The 15000-nt window shown below is 47.1% G+C and overlaps 1 protein-coding gene across 6 annotated transcripts in view; it reads left to right on the forward strand.

Moving 5' to 3' along the window:
* LOC139548254 (NADPH oxidase 4) overlaps positions 1–15000 on the forward strand; it is a 42835-nt gene that overhangs the window by 10068 nt on the left and 17767 nt on the right. For 3 of the 6 annotated variants that reach the window (XR_011669681.1, XM_071357802.1, XM_071357804.1), the window contains 5 exons: positions 1846–2040; positions 6322–6394; positions 7451–7531; positions 10680–10839; positions 11923–12087. Coding sequence is in view for 5 of the 6 variants with exons in the window: in XM_071357802.1 (XP_071213903.1) it covers positions 1846–2040; positions 6322–6394; positions 7451–7531; positions 10680–10839; positions 11923–12087 (674 nt within the window). In the remaining variant the exon portion in view is untranslated. Of the gene's footprint in view, positions 972–1374; positions 2041–6321; positions 6395–7450; positions 7532–10679; positions 10840–11922; positions 12088–15000 lie in introns of all 6 variants that reach the window. The other 3 variants (XM_071357803.1, XM_071357806.1, XM_071357805.1) reach the window with 2 other exon arrangements.

Here is a 15000-nt window from a genome sequence, read left to right on the forward strand (position 1 = left end):
AACAGTTTCAAATCAGTCAATTGAAGTAAGTGTATTATGCTCTAATCTATGGATTTACAGTTTAGCAGATGCTCTTATCCAGAGCGACTTAAAGTAGTGAATGCATACCTTGTCATTTGTACTGGTCTCACATAGTGACACATTCTCTAATACAACGTTGGAGGCGGTTTATGGTAGAGAAATGAACATTCAATTCTCTGGCAACAGCTCTGGTGGTCATTCCTACAGTCAGCATGCCAGTTGCACACTCCCTCAAAACTTGAGACATCTGTGACATTGTGTTGTGTGACGTAACTGCACATTTTAGTGGGCTTTTATTTGGCCCAGAACAAGATGCACCTGTGTAATGATCATGCTGTTTAGTCAGCTTCTTGATACACCACAATATTGATATGCAACAAAATTGAGAGAAATTCGTTTTTTTGTGTGTATGGAAAATGTCCGGGATCTTTTATTTCAGCTCATGAAACATGGGACCAACACTTTCCCTGTTGTGTTATATGTATGTTCAGTGTAGTATTATATGTTACATTTCGTATGGTATGTATTCATTTGTGGGTCCATCATCCATTTTGAATGATATGTTATGAATTACAATTCGTATTGCATGTTACGGATTGCAATTCGTACATATATTCCGAATTTCAATTCATATAGTATGTTACGAATTTGCAATACGTACGTATGATATGTTACAAATTCCAATTTGTCTAACGTTATCGTGGTGGCTTTGTGGCTAACACTAACATTTGGGCTCCCGAGTGGCGCAGCAGTCTAAGGCACTGCATCTAAGTGCTAGAGGCGTCACTACAGACCCTGGTTCAATTCCATGCTGTATCACAACTGGCCGTGATTGGGAGAGAGTCGTTAATGTTTGGCTGGGGTAGGCCCGTCATTGTAAATAGGAAACTGACTTGCCTAGTTAAATAAAAAATAGATTAAAAAACGTTAGCTAGTGGTTAGGGATTAAGGTTAGGAGTTAAGGTTAGGAGTTAGCTTCGGAGTTTAGGTTAGGGGTTAGGCTAGGAGTTAAGGTTACGAAGTTAGGCTAGGGGTTAGGTTAGAAGTTAAGGTTAGGAGTTTGGTTATGAATGCACTGCGTCTAAGTGCTAGGTTAGGCGTCAAGGCTACAGACCTTAGGTTCGAGATTCAAGGCTAGTAGTCACAACTAGGCCGTTAGGTTGGGAGTCCCAGGTTAGGAGCTAGGTTAGGAGTTAGGTTAGGGATTGAGCGTCAGGTTAGTGATTTAGGCCAGGGGTTAGGCCAGGCAGTGTAAGGTTAGGAGTTAGGCTAGGCGTTAGCCTAGGAGTTAAGTTAAAAGATAGATTAAGAGTTAAGGTTAGGAGTTAGGTTAGGAGTTAGGTTAGGAGTTAGGTTAGGAGTTAGGTTAGGAGTTAAGGTTAGGAGTTAGGTTAGGAGTTAGGTTAGGAGTTTAGGTTAGGGGTTAGGTTAGGAGTTAAGGTTAGGAGTTAGGTTAAAGGGTTAAGTTTAGGAGTTAGGTTAGGAGTTAGGTTAAAGGGTTAAGGGTATATATCTTCTGCAGAGAGAGTATGACAGTTTTGATCAGTCATGGAAAGACTGAAAACATGTTGGCTCACTATTTAAAAAGAAGATGGAGAACAAGCTAACGCTACCTAGCAAAAACAAAAAACAAACATATTGCTACAAATCAATACTTGAAGTCAAAGTTTCTATATAATATCGTCCAAAATAATATTGCGATATGTGACTGTATCGATTTCCCCCCCCCATTGCTATTGTTGAGTATGCTGAATAGAGAAAGAGATGTGTGTATGAGAGTGAGTTTTGCTCTGTTGTAAACCACTGTTGTGATGTGTCGCCCAGTTGTGCACGTATCAGCTCATCTGGTCAACGTGGTCAACTTCAGCGTCAGGTACTCAGAAGAGTTCCCTTCTCTCAACGTTGCTCGCTACAGGGGAGAGGTAAGATGTGCACACTCACACACACACACTCACACACAACCTGTGTTAACTTGCGGTTTTCTTCCCCAGGACCCCAGACTCATCATTCTGACTACAGGTGAGTCTGCCGGGGTTCCCCTATAATAAACTGTACTGTTTCACAGGTGGGTTGCCTAGCCGAGGGGCGTGTACAGCATTATGGTCTTGGTTCCATATGTGTTTCCATGGTAACCATAAACTGATGAATGTGTTTGAGATTAGGGTGGCACTATGCCAAGAAGAGAGGGGGAACTCTGTCTTTCTGACAGTACTAGACACACACACACACACACACACACACACACACACACACACACACACACACACACACACACACACACACACACACACACACACACACACACACACACACACACACACACACACACACACACACACACACACACACACACACATACACACACACACATATACACACACACACACGCAAAAAGGTCACACTTTATTTGGATAGTCTGGATTTTCCATGTGTAGATGCTCTGCTTGCTAACGTTATGGTTATGGTTAGGGCTAGGTTTAGAATCAGGGTTAGGGTAAAGGTTACATTTAAAGCCAATTTATGCTAGAGCCAAAAATGTGGTCGGAGGCTCCATATGGAGGGTGTGACACAATTGCGGAGCCTCCAGAGGCATGCAGAGGCCAAATTGAGCTCCGTACTGCATCGCCGTGCGTTGCCCAAATCTTTCAACAATGCGGAGGGCTCCGTATAGCTCCGTATCGCTCCGTATAGCGTGTAGAGCGCCGTATAGCTCCGTATAGCGCCGTATAGCTCCGTATAGCTCGTATCGCTCCGTATAGCTCCGTAATGCTCCGTATAGCTCCGTATAGCTCCGTATCGCTCCGTATCGCTCCGTATCGCTCCGTATAGCTCCGTATTGGCATGACTGGTTGACGGTAGGTGGAGGCAGAAGGTCCAGTATAAACACAATCTCCCTTCCTTGACAGCTTTCTTGAAAACAGCTCTGCTCAGCCAAGCACAAGAATATACAGTTGAAGTTGGAAGTTTACATACACTTAGGTTGGAGTCATTCAAACTCATTTTTCAACCACTCCACACATTTCTTGTCAACAAAATATAGTTTTGGCAAGTCGGTTAGGACATTTACTTTGTGCATGACACAAGTAATTTTTCCATCAATTGTTTACAGACAGATTATTTCACTTATAATTCACTGTATCACAATTCCAGTGGGTCAGAAGTTTACATATATTAAGTTGACTGTGCCTTTAAACAGCTTGGAAAATTCCAGAAAATGATTTCATGGCTTTAGAAGCTTCTGACGGGCTAATTGACATCATTTGTCACGCCCTGACCTTAGAGATCCTTATTATTCTCTATGTTTGGTTAGGTCAGGGTGTGACTCGGGTGGGAAAGTCTATGTTTTCTATTTCTTTGTTTTTGGCCGAGTGTGGTTCCCAATCAGAGGCAGCTGTCTATCGTTGTCTCTGATTGGGGATCATATATAAGTTGTCATTTTCCTTTTGGGTTTTGTGGGATCTTGTTTTCTGTTTAGTGTCTGTGACTGACAGAACTGTTCGCTTTCGTTTTTTTTGTCATTATTATTTTGTTTTGGTGTCATCAATAAAAAGACGATGTACGCTTACCACGCTGCGCCTTGGTCCACTCTTTCTACCACCAACGAGAGCCGTTACATCATTTGAGTCAATTGGAGGTGTACCTGTGGATGTATTTCAAGGCCTACCTTCAACCTCAGTGCCTCTTTGCTTGACATCATGGGAAAATCAAAAGAAATCAGCCATGACCTCAGAAAGAAAATTGTAGACCTCCACAAGTCTAGTTCATCCTTGGGAGCAATTTCCAAATGCCTGAAGGTACCACGTTCATCTGTACAAACAATAGTACGCAAGTATAAACACCATGGGACCACGCAGCCATCATACCGCTCAGGAAGGAGACCAATTCTGTCTCCTAGAGATGAACGTACTTTGGTGCAAAAAGTGCAAATCAATCCCAGAACAACAGCAAAGGACCTTGTGAATATGCTGGAGGAAACAGGTACAAAGTATCTATATCCACAGTAAAACGAGTCCTATATTGACATAACCTGAAAGGCCGCTCAGCAAGGAAGAAGACACTGCTCCAAAACCGCCATAAAAAAGCCAGACTACGGTTTGCAACTGCACATGGGGACAAAGAACATGCTTTTTGTAGAAATGTCCTCTGGTCTGATGAAACAAAAATATAACTATTTGGTCATAATTACCATTGTATGTTTGGAGGAAAAAGGGTGAGGCTTGCAAGCCGAAGAACACCATCCCAACCGTGAAGCACGGGGGTGGCAGCATCATGTTGTGGGGGTGCTTTGCTGCAGGAGGGACTGGTGCACGTCACAAAATAGATGGCATCATGAGGAAGGGAAAATGATGTGGATATATAGAAGCAGCATCTCAAGACATCAGTCAGGAAGTTAAAGCTTGGTCGCAAATGGGTCTTCCAAATGGACAATGACCCCAAGCATACTTCCAAAGTTGTGGCAAAATGGCTTAAGGACAACAAAGTCAAGGTATTGGAGTGGCCATCACAAAGCCCTGACCTCAATCCTGTAGAACATTTGTGGGCAGAACTGAAAAAGCGTGTGCGAGCAAGGAGGCCTACAAACCTGACTCAGTTACATCCGCTCTGTCAGGAGGAATGGGCTACAATCCACCCAACTTATTGTGGGAAGCTTGTGGAAGGCTACCCCAAACACTAGTTGAGTGTATGTAAACTTCTGACACACTGGGAATGTGATGAAAGAAATCAAATCTGAAATAAATCCTACAGTCTACAGTCTGTAGACCATCTACAGATGGACTATCCAAGTAAAATGTTACCTTCAAAACGGCCCAAAATAATCACACATTGTCTAGCTCACTTCCGGGTAGTCTAGTCTGAAAACCTTCCTTAGCCTCTTCCTGGTAGTCTAGTCCAGTCTGAAAACCTTCCTTAGCCTCTTCCTGGTAGTCTAGTCCAGTCTGAAAACCTTCCCTATCCCCTTCCTGGTAGTGTAGTCCAGTCTGAAAACCTTCCCTATCCCCTTCCTGGTAGTGTAGTCCAGTCTGAAAACCTTCCCTATCCCCTTCCTGGTAGTGTAGTCCAGTCTGAAAACCTTCCCTATTCCCTTCCTGGTAGTCTAGTCCAGTCTGAAAACTTACCCTATTCCCTTCCTGGTAGTCTAGTCCAGTCTGAAAACCTGCCCTATTCCCTTCCTGGTAATGTAGTCCAGTCTGAAAACCTTCCCTTTTCCTTCCTGATAGTCTATTCCAGTCTGAAAACCTGCCCTATTCCCTTCCTGGTAATGTAGTCCAGTCTGAAAACTTACCCTAACCTCTTCCTGATAGTCTATTCCAGTCTGAAAACCTTCCCTATTCCCTTCCTGGTAGTCTAGTCCAGTCTGAAAACCTTCCCTTTTCCCTTCCTGGTAGTGTAGTCCAGACTGAAAACCTTCCTTAGCCTCTTCCTGATAGTCTATTCCAGTCTGAAAACCTTCCCTATTCCCTTCCTGGTAATGTAGTCCAGTCTGAAAACGTTCTCTATTCCCTTCCTGGTAGTCTAGTCCAGTCTGAAAACCTTCCCTTTTCCCTTCCTGGTAGTGTAGTCCAGACTGAAAACCTTCCTTAGCCTCTTCCTGATAGTCTATTCCAGTCTGAAAACCTTCCCTATTCCCTTCCTGGTAATGTAGTCCAGTCTGAAAACGTTCTCTATTCCCTTCCTGGTAGTGTAGTCCAGACTGAAAACCTTCCTTAGCCTCTTCCTGGTAGTCTAGTCCAGTCTGAAAACCTGCCCTATTCCCTTCCTGGTAGTGTAGTCCAGTCTGAAAACTTACCCTAACCTCTTCCTGATAGTCTATTCCAGTCTGAAAACCTTCCCTATTCCCTTCCTGGTAATGTAGTCCAGTCTGAAAACGTTCTCTATTCCCTTCCTGGTAGTCTAGTCCAGTCTGAAAACCTGCCCTATTCCCTTCCTGGTAGTGTAGTCCAGTCTGAAAACTTTCTCTATTCCCTTCCTGGTAGTCTAGTCCAGTCTGAAAACCTTCCCTATTCCCTTACTCAACTATCTAACACAACAAATAATGATGTCATCACAGTTTTGTCTCTGTTCTCTGATTGGTTAATCATTTTATGACTCTCTCTGTTCTGTGATTGGTTATTCATGTTATGAATCTGTCTCTTTGTTCTCTGATTGGTTAATTATGTTATGACTGTCTCTTTGTTCACTGAATGTTTAGTAATGTTATGAATCTGTCTCTTTGTTATGAATCTGTCACTTTGTTCTCTGATTGGTTAATAATGTTATAACTCTTGTCTCTCTGTTCTCTGATTGGTGGATGTGGTTTAGTCCCGGGGATCACTGGTATCCTATTGGTCCTCATCCTCTTCCTGATGTTCACTGCCTCTTCCTACTGCATCAGGTAAAACTCTTAAGTTACCCTGGACAAGAGCATCTGCTAAAGTTCTTAAATGTGTGTCTGTCAGTCTTAGATGGCCAGGATAAAGGGACCAACTACCAGCGTGGCCAAACCTATGTCATAACTGAGGTCACAGGGGGCGGCAAGGAGAGGTCCTGTGCTTTGATTTAGACTGGGTCCTGATTGTGGTGTCTTCTGCCTTGCCTGTTGTAATTTAATGCAGGATCAGAGGCAGTTCCACTTAGGCCTTAGGTCAGCGTGTGTGTGTGTGTGTGTGTGTGTGTGTGTGTGTGTGTGTGTGTGTGTGTGTGTGTGTGTGTGTGTGTGTGTGTGTGTGTGTGTGTGTGTGTGTGTGTGTGTGTGTGTGTGTATAGAGGGTGTGGGTGTGTGTGTATAGAGGGTGTGGGTGTGAGTCCCAGTATTTTAGGGAGACACTGATGTTCAAAGGGTGTGGTCATGGGTGTCATGGGTCATGGGTCATGGGTCATGGGTCATGGGTCATGGGTGTTCAGAGCGTTCTTGGAGGGTGACTGCGTTTCAACTGTTGTTTGGTGTAAGTTGTGTTTATTGGGGGAAGTTGTCTGTAATCACACACGCACACACACACACACACACACACACACACACACACACACACACACACACACACACACACACACACACACACACACACACACACACACACACACACACACACACACACACACACACACACACACACACACACACACACTGTCCTGCCCTCCACTGGTTTAAGAGACCCTGTAAATGAAAAGGCGTGGCTCTTCATGTCTTAAGTTATGCTCTGACCTCTCTCTTTCTCTCGCTCTTCTCCTGGATCATTTCTCTTCCTTTGTCTGCTTTTCTCCAACACTCGTATCTTCCTGTCATTCCACAGCACTCCCTAAAATAGTTTTTCTGCAGAAAATGTGAAAATATGCCGTTGTGGACCTTGTGGTAATCTGATGTATGAAAATATGTGGTGATGTTAATGAGACTTTACAGTAATCTGATGATTCATGATATCATTATGTTTGTGGAATGTCCTCTGTGTTTCAGGGTGTCCAACTATGAGATATTCTGGTACACCCACAACCTCTTCATAGTGTTCTACATCATACTGATTGTGCATGTGGTCGGGTAAGTTAACTTATCGCCTTTGGTATGGGGACTGTGTGTGTGTGTGTGTGTGTGTGTGTGTGTGTGTGTGTGTGTGTGTGTGTGTGTGTGTGTGTGTGTGTGTGTCTGATTAAAGGTGTCAGCATGCTTCAGTTCGGCTGGCGCCTAGCCAAACTCGGCTAGCCGAACCAAACAAGTGTGCTCGCATACTCCTTTAAAAGTCCTTCGCTTGAAATATAACGAAAATGCTTCAAAAGTTATGTTTGTCCATCTTGAGACACCGTAGCCAGTATACACTAAGATCTACAATGCATTCGGAAAGTATTCAGACTCCTTGACTTTTTCCACATTTTGTTACGTTACAGCCTTATTCTACAATGGATGAAATAGATAAAACATCTCATCAAACTACACACAATACCCCATAATGACATCACAATACCCCATAATGACATCACAATACCCCATAATGACATCACAATACCCCATAATGACAAAGAACAAAACAAATTTTCCCCGATATTTTTGCAAATGTATTAAAAATAAAAAACAGATATACCTTATTTACATAGGTATTCAGACCCTTTGCTATGAGATTCGAAATTTAGACTTGAAATTGAGCTCCTGTTTCCATTGTGATCATCCTTTAAATGTTTCTACAACTTGATTGGAGTCCTCCTGTGGTAAATTCAATTGGTTGGACATGATTTGGAAAGGCACACACCTGTCCTATATAAGGTCCCACAGTTGACAGTGGATGTCAGAGCAAAAAACAAGCCATGAGGTTGAAGGAATTGTCCGTAGAGCTCAGAGACAGGATTGTGTCGAGGCACAGATCTGGAGAAGGATACCCCAAAAATTATTCAGCATTAAAGTTCCCCAAGAACACAGTGGCCTCCATCATTCTTAAATGGAAGAAGTTTGGAACCCCCAAGACTCTTCCTAGAGCTGGCCTCCCGGACAAACTGAGCAGTCGGGGGAGAAGGGCCTTCGTCAGGGAGGTGCCCAAGAACCCGATGGTCACTCTGATAGCGGTCCAGTGTTCCGTTGTGGAGATGGGAGAACCTTCCAGAAGGACAACCATCTCTGCAGCACTCTGCCAATCAGGCCTTTATGGTAGAGTGGCCAGACGGAAGCCACTCCTCAGTAAAAGGCACATGAAAGCCCACTTGGAGTTTGCCAAAAGGCACCTAAAGGACTCTGACAATGAGAAACCAGATTCTTTGGTCTGATCGAACCAAGATTGAACTCTTTGGCCTGAATGCCAAGCATCACGTCTGAAGGAAACCTGCCACGGTCCCTACAGTGAAGCAGAGACTCTCTTTCAGCTGCAGGGACTGGGAGACTAGTCAGGATCGAGGGAAAGATGAACGGAGCAAAGTACAGCGAGATCCTTGATGAAAACCTGCTCCAGAGTGCTCAGCATCTCATACTGGGGTGAAGGTTCACCTTCCAACAGGATAACGACCCGAAGCACACAGCCAAGACAATGCAGGAGTGGCTTAGGGACAAGTCTCTGAATGTCCTTTAGTGACCCAGCCGGACTTGAACCCGATCCAACATCTCTGGATAGACCTGAAAATAGCTGTGCAGCGACGCTCCCCATCCCACCTGACAGAGCTTGAGAGGATCTGCAGAGAAGAATGGGAGAAAATCCCCAAATACAGGTGTGCCAAGCTTTTCCGAACTGTTTCGGCTGGGAAGCACGAGGACACCTTGATTAAGGGGTTAGTCATGACAGAGTAGTACTATCAGTAGGTTTTCATAGTGTTGGATACAGAGAGGTATAGAATGCATTTTAATGGCATTACTGTCATACTAGTGCATCAGTCCAGACAGAGCTGACGTTGAGCTGACGTTGAGCTGACAGAGGTGACATTGAGCTGACAGAGCTGACGTTGAGCTGACAGAGCTGACAGAGCTGACGTTGAGCTGACAGAGCTGACAGAGCTGACGTTGAGCTGACAGAGCTGACAGAGATGACGTTGAGCTGACAGAGCTGACGTTGAGCTGACAGAGCTGACGTTGAGCTGACAGAGCTGACGTTGAGCTGACAGAGCTGACGTTGAGCTGACAGAGCTGACGTTGAGCTGACGTTGAGCTGACAGAGCTGACGTTGAGCAGACAGAGCTGACGTTGAGCTGACGTTGAGCTGACAGAGCTGACGTTGAGCTGACAGAGCTGACGTTGAGCTGACAGAGCTGACGTTGAGCTGACAGAGCTGACGTTGAGCTGACAGAGCTGACGTTGAGCTGACGTTGAGCTGACAGCTGACAGAGCTGACGTTGAGCTGACAGAGCTGACGTTGAGCTGACAGAGCTGACGTTGAGCTGACAGAGCTGACGTTGAGCTAACAGAGCTGACGTTGAGCTGACAGAGCTGACGTTGAGCTGACAGAGCTGACGTTGAGCTGACAGAGCTGACAGAGCTGACGTTGAGCTGACGTTGAGCTGACAGAGCTGACGTTGAGCTGACAGAGCTGACGTTGAGCTGACGTTGAGCTGACGTTGAGCTGACAGAGCTGACGTTGAGCTGACAGAGCTGACGTTGAGCTGACAGAGCTGACGTTGAGCTGACGTTGAGCTGACAGAGCTGACGTTGAGCTGACAGAGCTGACGTTGAGCTGACAGAGCTGACGTTGAGCTGACAGAGCTGACGTTGAGCTGACAGAGCTGACGTTGAGCTGACAGAGCTGACGTTGAGCTGACGTTGAGCTGACAGAGCTGATGTTGAGCTGACAGAGCTGACGTTGAGCTGACAGAGCTGACGTTGAGCTGACAGAGCTGACGTTGAGCTGACGTTGAGCTGACAGAGCTGACGTTGAGCTGACAGAGCTGACGTTGAGCTGACGTTGAGCTGACAGAGCTGACGTTGAGCTGACAGAGCTGACAGAGCTGACGTTGAGCTGACGTTGAGCTGACGTTGAGCTGACGTTGAGCTGACGTTGAGCTGACGTTGAGCTGTCCCCATCAGGTCCGCTCAGCCACCAGGGTGCCATTACAGTCGTAGTAACACACTGACACATTCACTTTGTTACTCAACTCTACTGCCCCAGGTTAACACACACCCACACACATGCACCTGTGGACTTTTAGAATCTTCAGAGCCGGAATGTTGTGTTCTTCTTCTTTATCATCATCATCTTTTCTCACTCTTTGTCATCCTTTAGTGGTGCTCTGAAGTACCAGACCAACTTTGAGGCCCACCCCCCTGGCTGCCTCAGAGCCAATCAGACTAACCCGGACAAGACAGAGGAGGAGTCAGGACAGGCTGAAGGAGATGTATGGAGCTGCAGAGAGGAGGCTCGGTTCCAACCCAACTCACCCGAGGTGTGTGTAATGTGGGGGGGTCGGGGGGGGGGGGGGGGTGAGGTGGAGTGAGGGGGGGGGGGGGTGGGGGTGAGGTGGAGTGATAGGAGTATAGGGGAGGATGGAGGTGAGGTGGAGTGATGTGGTGTAGAGGAGGATGGGAGGTGAGGTGGAGTGATGGGGTGTAGGGGAGGATGGGGAGGATGGGGGGTGAGGTGGAGTGATGGGGTGTAGGGGAGGATGGGGGGTGAGGTGGAGTGATGGGGTGTAGGGGAGGATGGAGGTGAGGTGGAGTGATGGGGTGTAGGGGAGGATGGAGGTGAGGTGGAGTGATGGGGTGTAGGGGAGGATGGGAGGTGAGGTGGAGTGATGGGGTGTAGGGGAGGATGGGGGGTGAGGTGGAGTGATGGGGTATAGGGGAGGATGGAGGTGTGATGGGGTGTAGGGGAGGATGGAGGTGTGATGGGGTGTAGGGGAGGATGGAGGTGAGGTGGAGTGATGGGGTGTAGGGGAGGATGGGAGGTGAGGTGGAGTGATGGGGTGAAGGGGAGGATGGGGGGTGAGGTGGAGTGATGGGGTGTAGGGGAGGATGGAGGTGTGATGGGGTGTAGGGGAGGATGGAGGTGAGGTGATGGGGTGTAGGGGAGGATGGAGGTGAGGTGGAGTGATGGGGTGTAGGGGAGGATGGGAGGTGAGGTGGAGTGATGGGGTGTAGGGGAGGATGGGGGGTGAGGTGGAGTGATGGGGTGTAGGGGAGGATGGAGGTGTGATAGGGTGTAGGGGAGGATGGAGGTGAGGAGGTGTGATAGGGGGTGTAGGAGAGGATGGGAGGTAGGGGAGGGGTGAAGGCCTCTGTGTGCACATGCTTGTTAAGCGCCAATGTTGTCTCATAAAATCAAATCTCTGTACTTGCCTCTCTCTGGCTGGGAGTAATTAGTGTGTGTGTGTGTGTGCGTGTGTGCGTGTGTGCTCGCGCCCGTGTGTGTGTGCGCGTGTGTGCGTGTGTGTGCGCATGTGCGTGTGTGTGTGTGTATGTGCGTGTGTGTGTGTATGTGTGTGTGTGTGCGTGTGTGTGCGTGTGTGCGTGTGTGTGTGTGCGTGTAGACCTGGCTGTGGGTGTCTGGTCCTCTGTGTCTCTACTGTGCTGAGAGGCTATATCGTTACATTCGGAGCAACTCCCCCGTCACCATAGTTGCTGTCGTCAGGCATCCCTGTGACGTCATCGAGCTGCGCATGTTGAAGAAGGACTTTAATGCCCATCCGGGGCAGGTGAGTGACAGATATAGTTACTATAGTAACCACACTGTGGCATGGCTCTGGACTACAGTGAGGGAAAAAAGTGTTTGATCCCCTGCTGATTCTGTACGTTTGCCCACTGACAAAGAAATGATCAGTCTATAATTTTAATGGTAGGTTTATTTGAGACAGAATAACAACAAAATAATCCAGAAAAATGCATGTTAAAAATGTTATAAATTGATTTGCATTTTAATGAGGGAAATAAGTATTTGACCCCTCTGCAAAACATGACTCAGTACTTGGTGGCAAAACCCTTGTTGGCAATCACAGAGGTCAGACGTTTCTTGTAGTTGGCCACCAGGTTTGCACACATCTCAGGAGGGATTTTGTCCCACTCCTCTTTGCAGATCTTCTCCAAGTCATTAAGGTTTCGAGGCTGACATTTGGCAACTCGAACCTTCAGCTCCCTCCACAGATTTTCTATGGGATTAAGGTCTGGAGACTGGCTAGGCCACTCCAGGACCTTAATGTGCTTCTTCTTGAGCCACTCCTTTGTTGCCTTGGCCGTGTGTTTTGGGTCATTGTCATGCTGGAATACCCATCCACGACCCATTTTCAATGCCCTGGCTGAGGGAAGGAGGTTCTCACCCACGATTTGACGGTACATGGCCCCGTCCATCGTCCCTTTGATGCGGTGAAGTTGTCCTGTCCCCTTAGCAGAAAAACACCCCCAAAGCATAATGTTTCCACCTCCATGTTTGACGGTGGGGATGGTGTTCTTGGGGTCATAGGCAGCATTCCTCCTCCTCCAAACACGGCGAGTTGAGTTGATGCCAAAGAGCTCCATTTTGGTCTCATCTGACCACAACACTTTCACCCAGTTGTCCTCTGAATCATTCAGATGTTCATTGGCAAACTTCAGACGGGCATGTATATGTGCTTTCTTGAGCAGGGGGACCTTGGGGCGCTGCAGGATTTCAGTCCTTCACGGCGTAGTGTGTTACCAATTGTTTTCTTGGTGACTATGGTCCCAGCTGCCTTGAGATCATTGACAAGATCCTCCTGTGTAGTTCTGGGCTGATTCCTCACCGTTCTCATGATCATTGCAACTCCACAAGGTGAGATCTTGCATGGAGTCCCAGGCCGAGGGAGATTGACAGTTCTTTTGTGTTTCTTCCATTTGCGAATAATCTCACCAACTGTTGTCACCTTCTCACCAAGCTGCTTGGCGATGGTCTTGTAGCCCATTCCAGCCTTGTGTAGGTCTACAATCTTGTCCCTGACATCCTTAGAGAGCTCTTTGGTCTTGGCCATGGTGGAGAGTTTGGAATCTGATTGATTGATTGCTTCTGTGGACAGGTGTCTTTTATACAGGTAACAAGCTGAGAGTAGGAGCACTCCCTTTAAGAGTGTGCTCCTAATCTCAGCTCGTTACCTGTATAAAAGACACCTGGGAGCCAGAAATCTTTCTGATTGAGAGGGGGTCAAATACTCATTTCCCTCTTTAAAATGCAAATCAATTTATAACATTTTTGACATGCATTTTTCTGGATTTTTTTGTTGTTATTCTGTCTCTCACTGTTCAAATAAACCTACCATTCAAATTATAGACTGATCATTTCTTTGTCAGTGGGCAAACGTACAAAATCAGCAGGGGATCAAATACTTTTTTCCCTCACTGTAAGTTAGCAGTAAGGTAACACTTACTCTGTCATATTACTAAAACCTCAACCAAAGTAGCAGAAAGGTAGTTGTTTCTGCCATATTACTTACCTGAGATCTGTACAAAGCCTCAAGTATGGAGATAGATTTCTGTCAAAATGTTAGTAGTGAGTCACTAACAAAAGATGTGTTGTGCAAATATAGAATGCAACTTTTAAATAAAAATCTGGTGGGGCGAGGGAATGGTCTGGAATCTGGTGGGGTGAGGGAATGGTCTGGAATCTGTTGGGGCGATGGATTTGTCTGGAATCTGGTGGGGCGAGGGAATGGTCTGGAATCTGGTGGGGCGAGGGAATGGTCTGGAATCTGTTGGGGCGAGGGAATGGTTTGGAATCTGTTGGTGCGATGGATTTGTCTGGAATCTGTTGGGGCGAGGGAATGGTCTGGAATCTGGTGGGGCGAGGGAATGGTCTGGAATCTGGTGGGGCGAGGGAATGGTCTGGAATCTGGTGGGGCGAGGGAATGGTCTGGAATCTGTTGGGTCGATGGATTTGTCTGGAATCTGGTGGGGCGAGGGAATGGTCTGGAATCTGGTGGGGCGAGGGAATGGTTTGGAATCTGTTGGGGCGAGGGAATGGTCTGGAATCTGTTGGGGCGAGGGAATGGTTTGGAATCTGTTGGGGCGAGGGAATGGTTTGGAATCTGGTGGGGCGAGGGAATGGTCTGGAATCTGGTGGGGTGAGGGAATGGTTTGGAATCTGGTGGGGCGAGGGAATGGTCTGGAATCTGTTGGGGCGAGGAAATGGTTTGGAATCTGGTGGGGCGAGGGAATGGTTTGGAATCTGGTGGGGCGAGGGAATGGTTTGGAATCTGGTGGGGCGAGGGAAGGGTCTGGAATCTGTTGGGGCGATGGATTTGTCTGGAATCTGGTGGGGCGAGGGAATGGTTTGGAATCTGGTGGGGCGAGGGAATGGTTTGGAATCTGGTGGGGCGAGGAAATGGTTTGGAATTTGGTGGGGCGAGGGAATGGTCTGGAATCTGGTGGGGCGAGGGAATGGTCTGGAATCTGTTGGGGCGAGGAAAAGGTTTGGAATCTGGTGGGGGAGGGAATGGTTTGGAATCTGGTGGGGCGAGGGAATGGTTTGGAATCTGGTGGGGCGAGGGAATGGTCTGGAATCTGGTGGGGCGAGGGAATGGTTTGGAATCTGGTGGGGCGAGGGAATGGTCTGGAATCTGGTGGGGCGAGGGAATGGTCTGGAATCTGTTGGGGCGAGGATATGG

Source organism: Salvelinus alpinus, chromosome 21, assembly GCF_045679555.1.
Source record: "Salvelinus alpinus chromosome 21, SLU_Salpinus.1, whole genome shotgun sequence".
Taxonomy (NCBI): domain Eukaryota; kingdom Metazoa; phylum Chordata; class Actinopteri; order Salmoniformes; family Salmonidae; genus Salvelinus; species Salvelinus alpinus.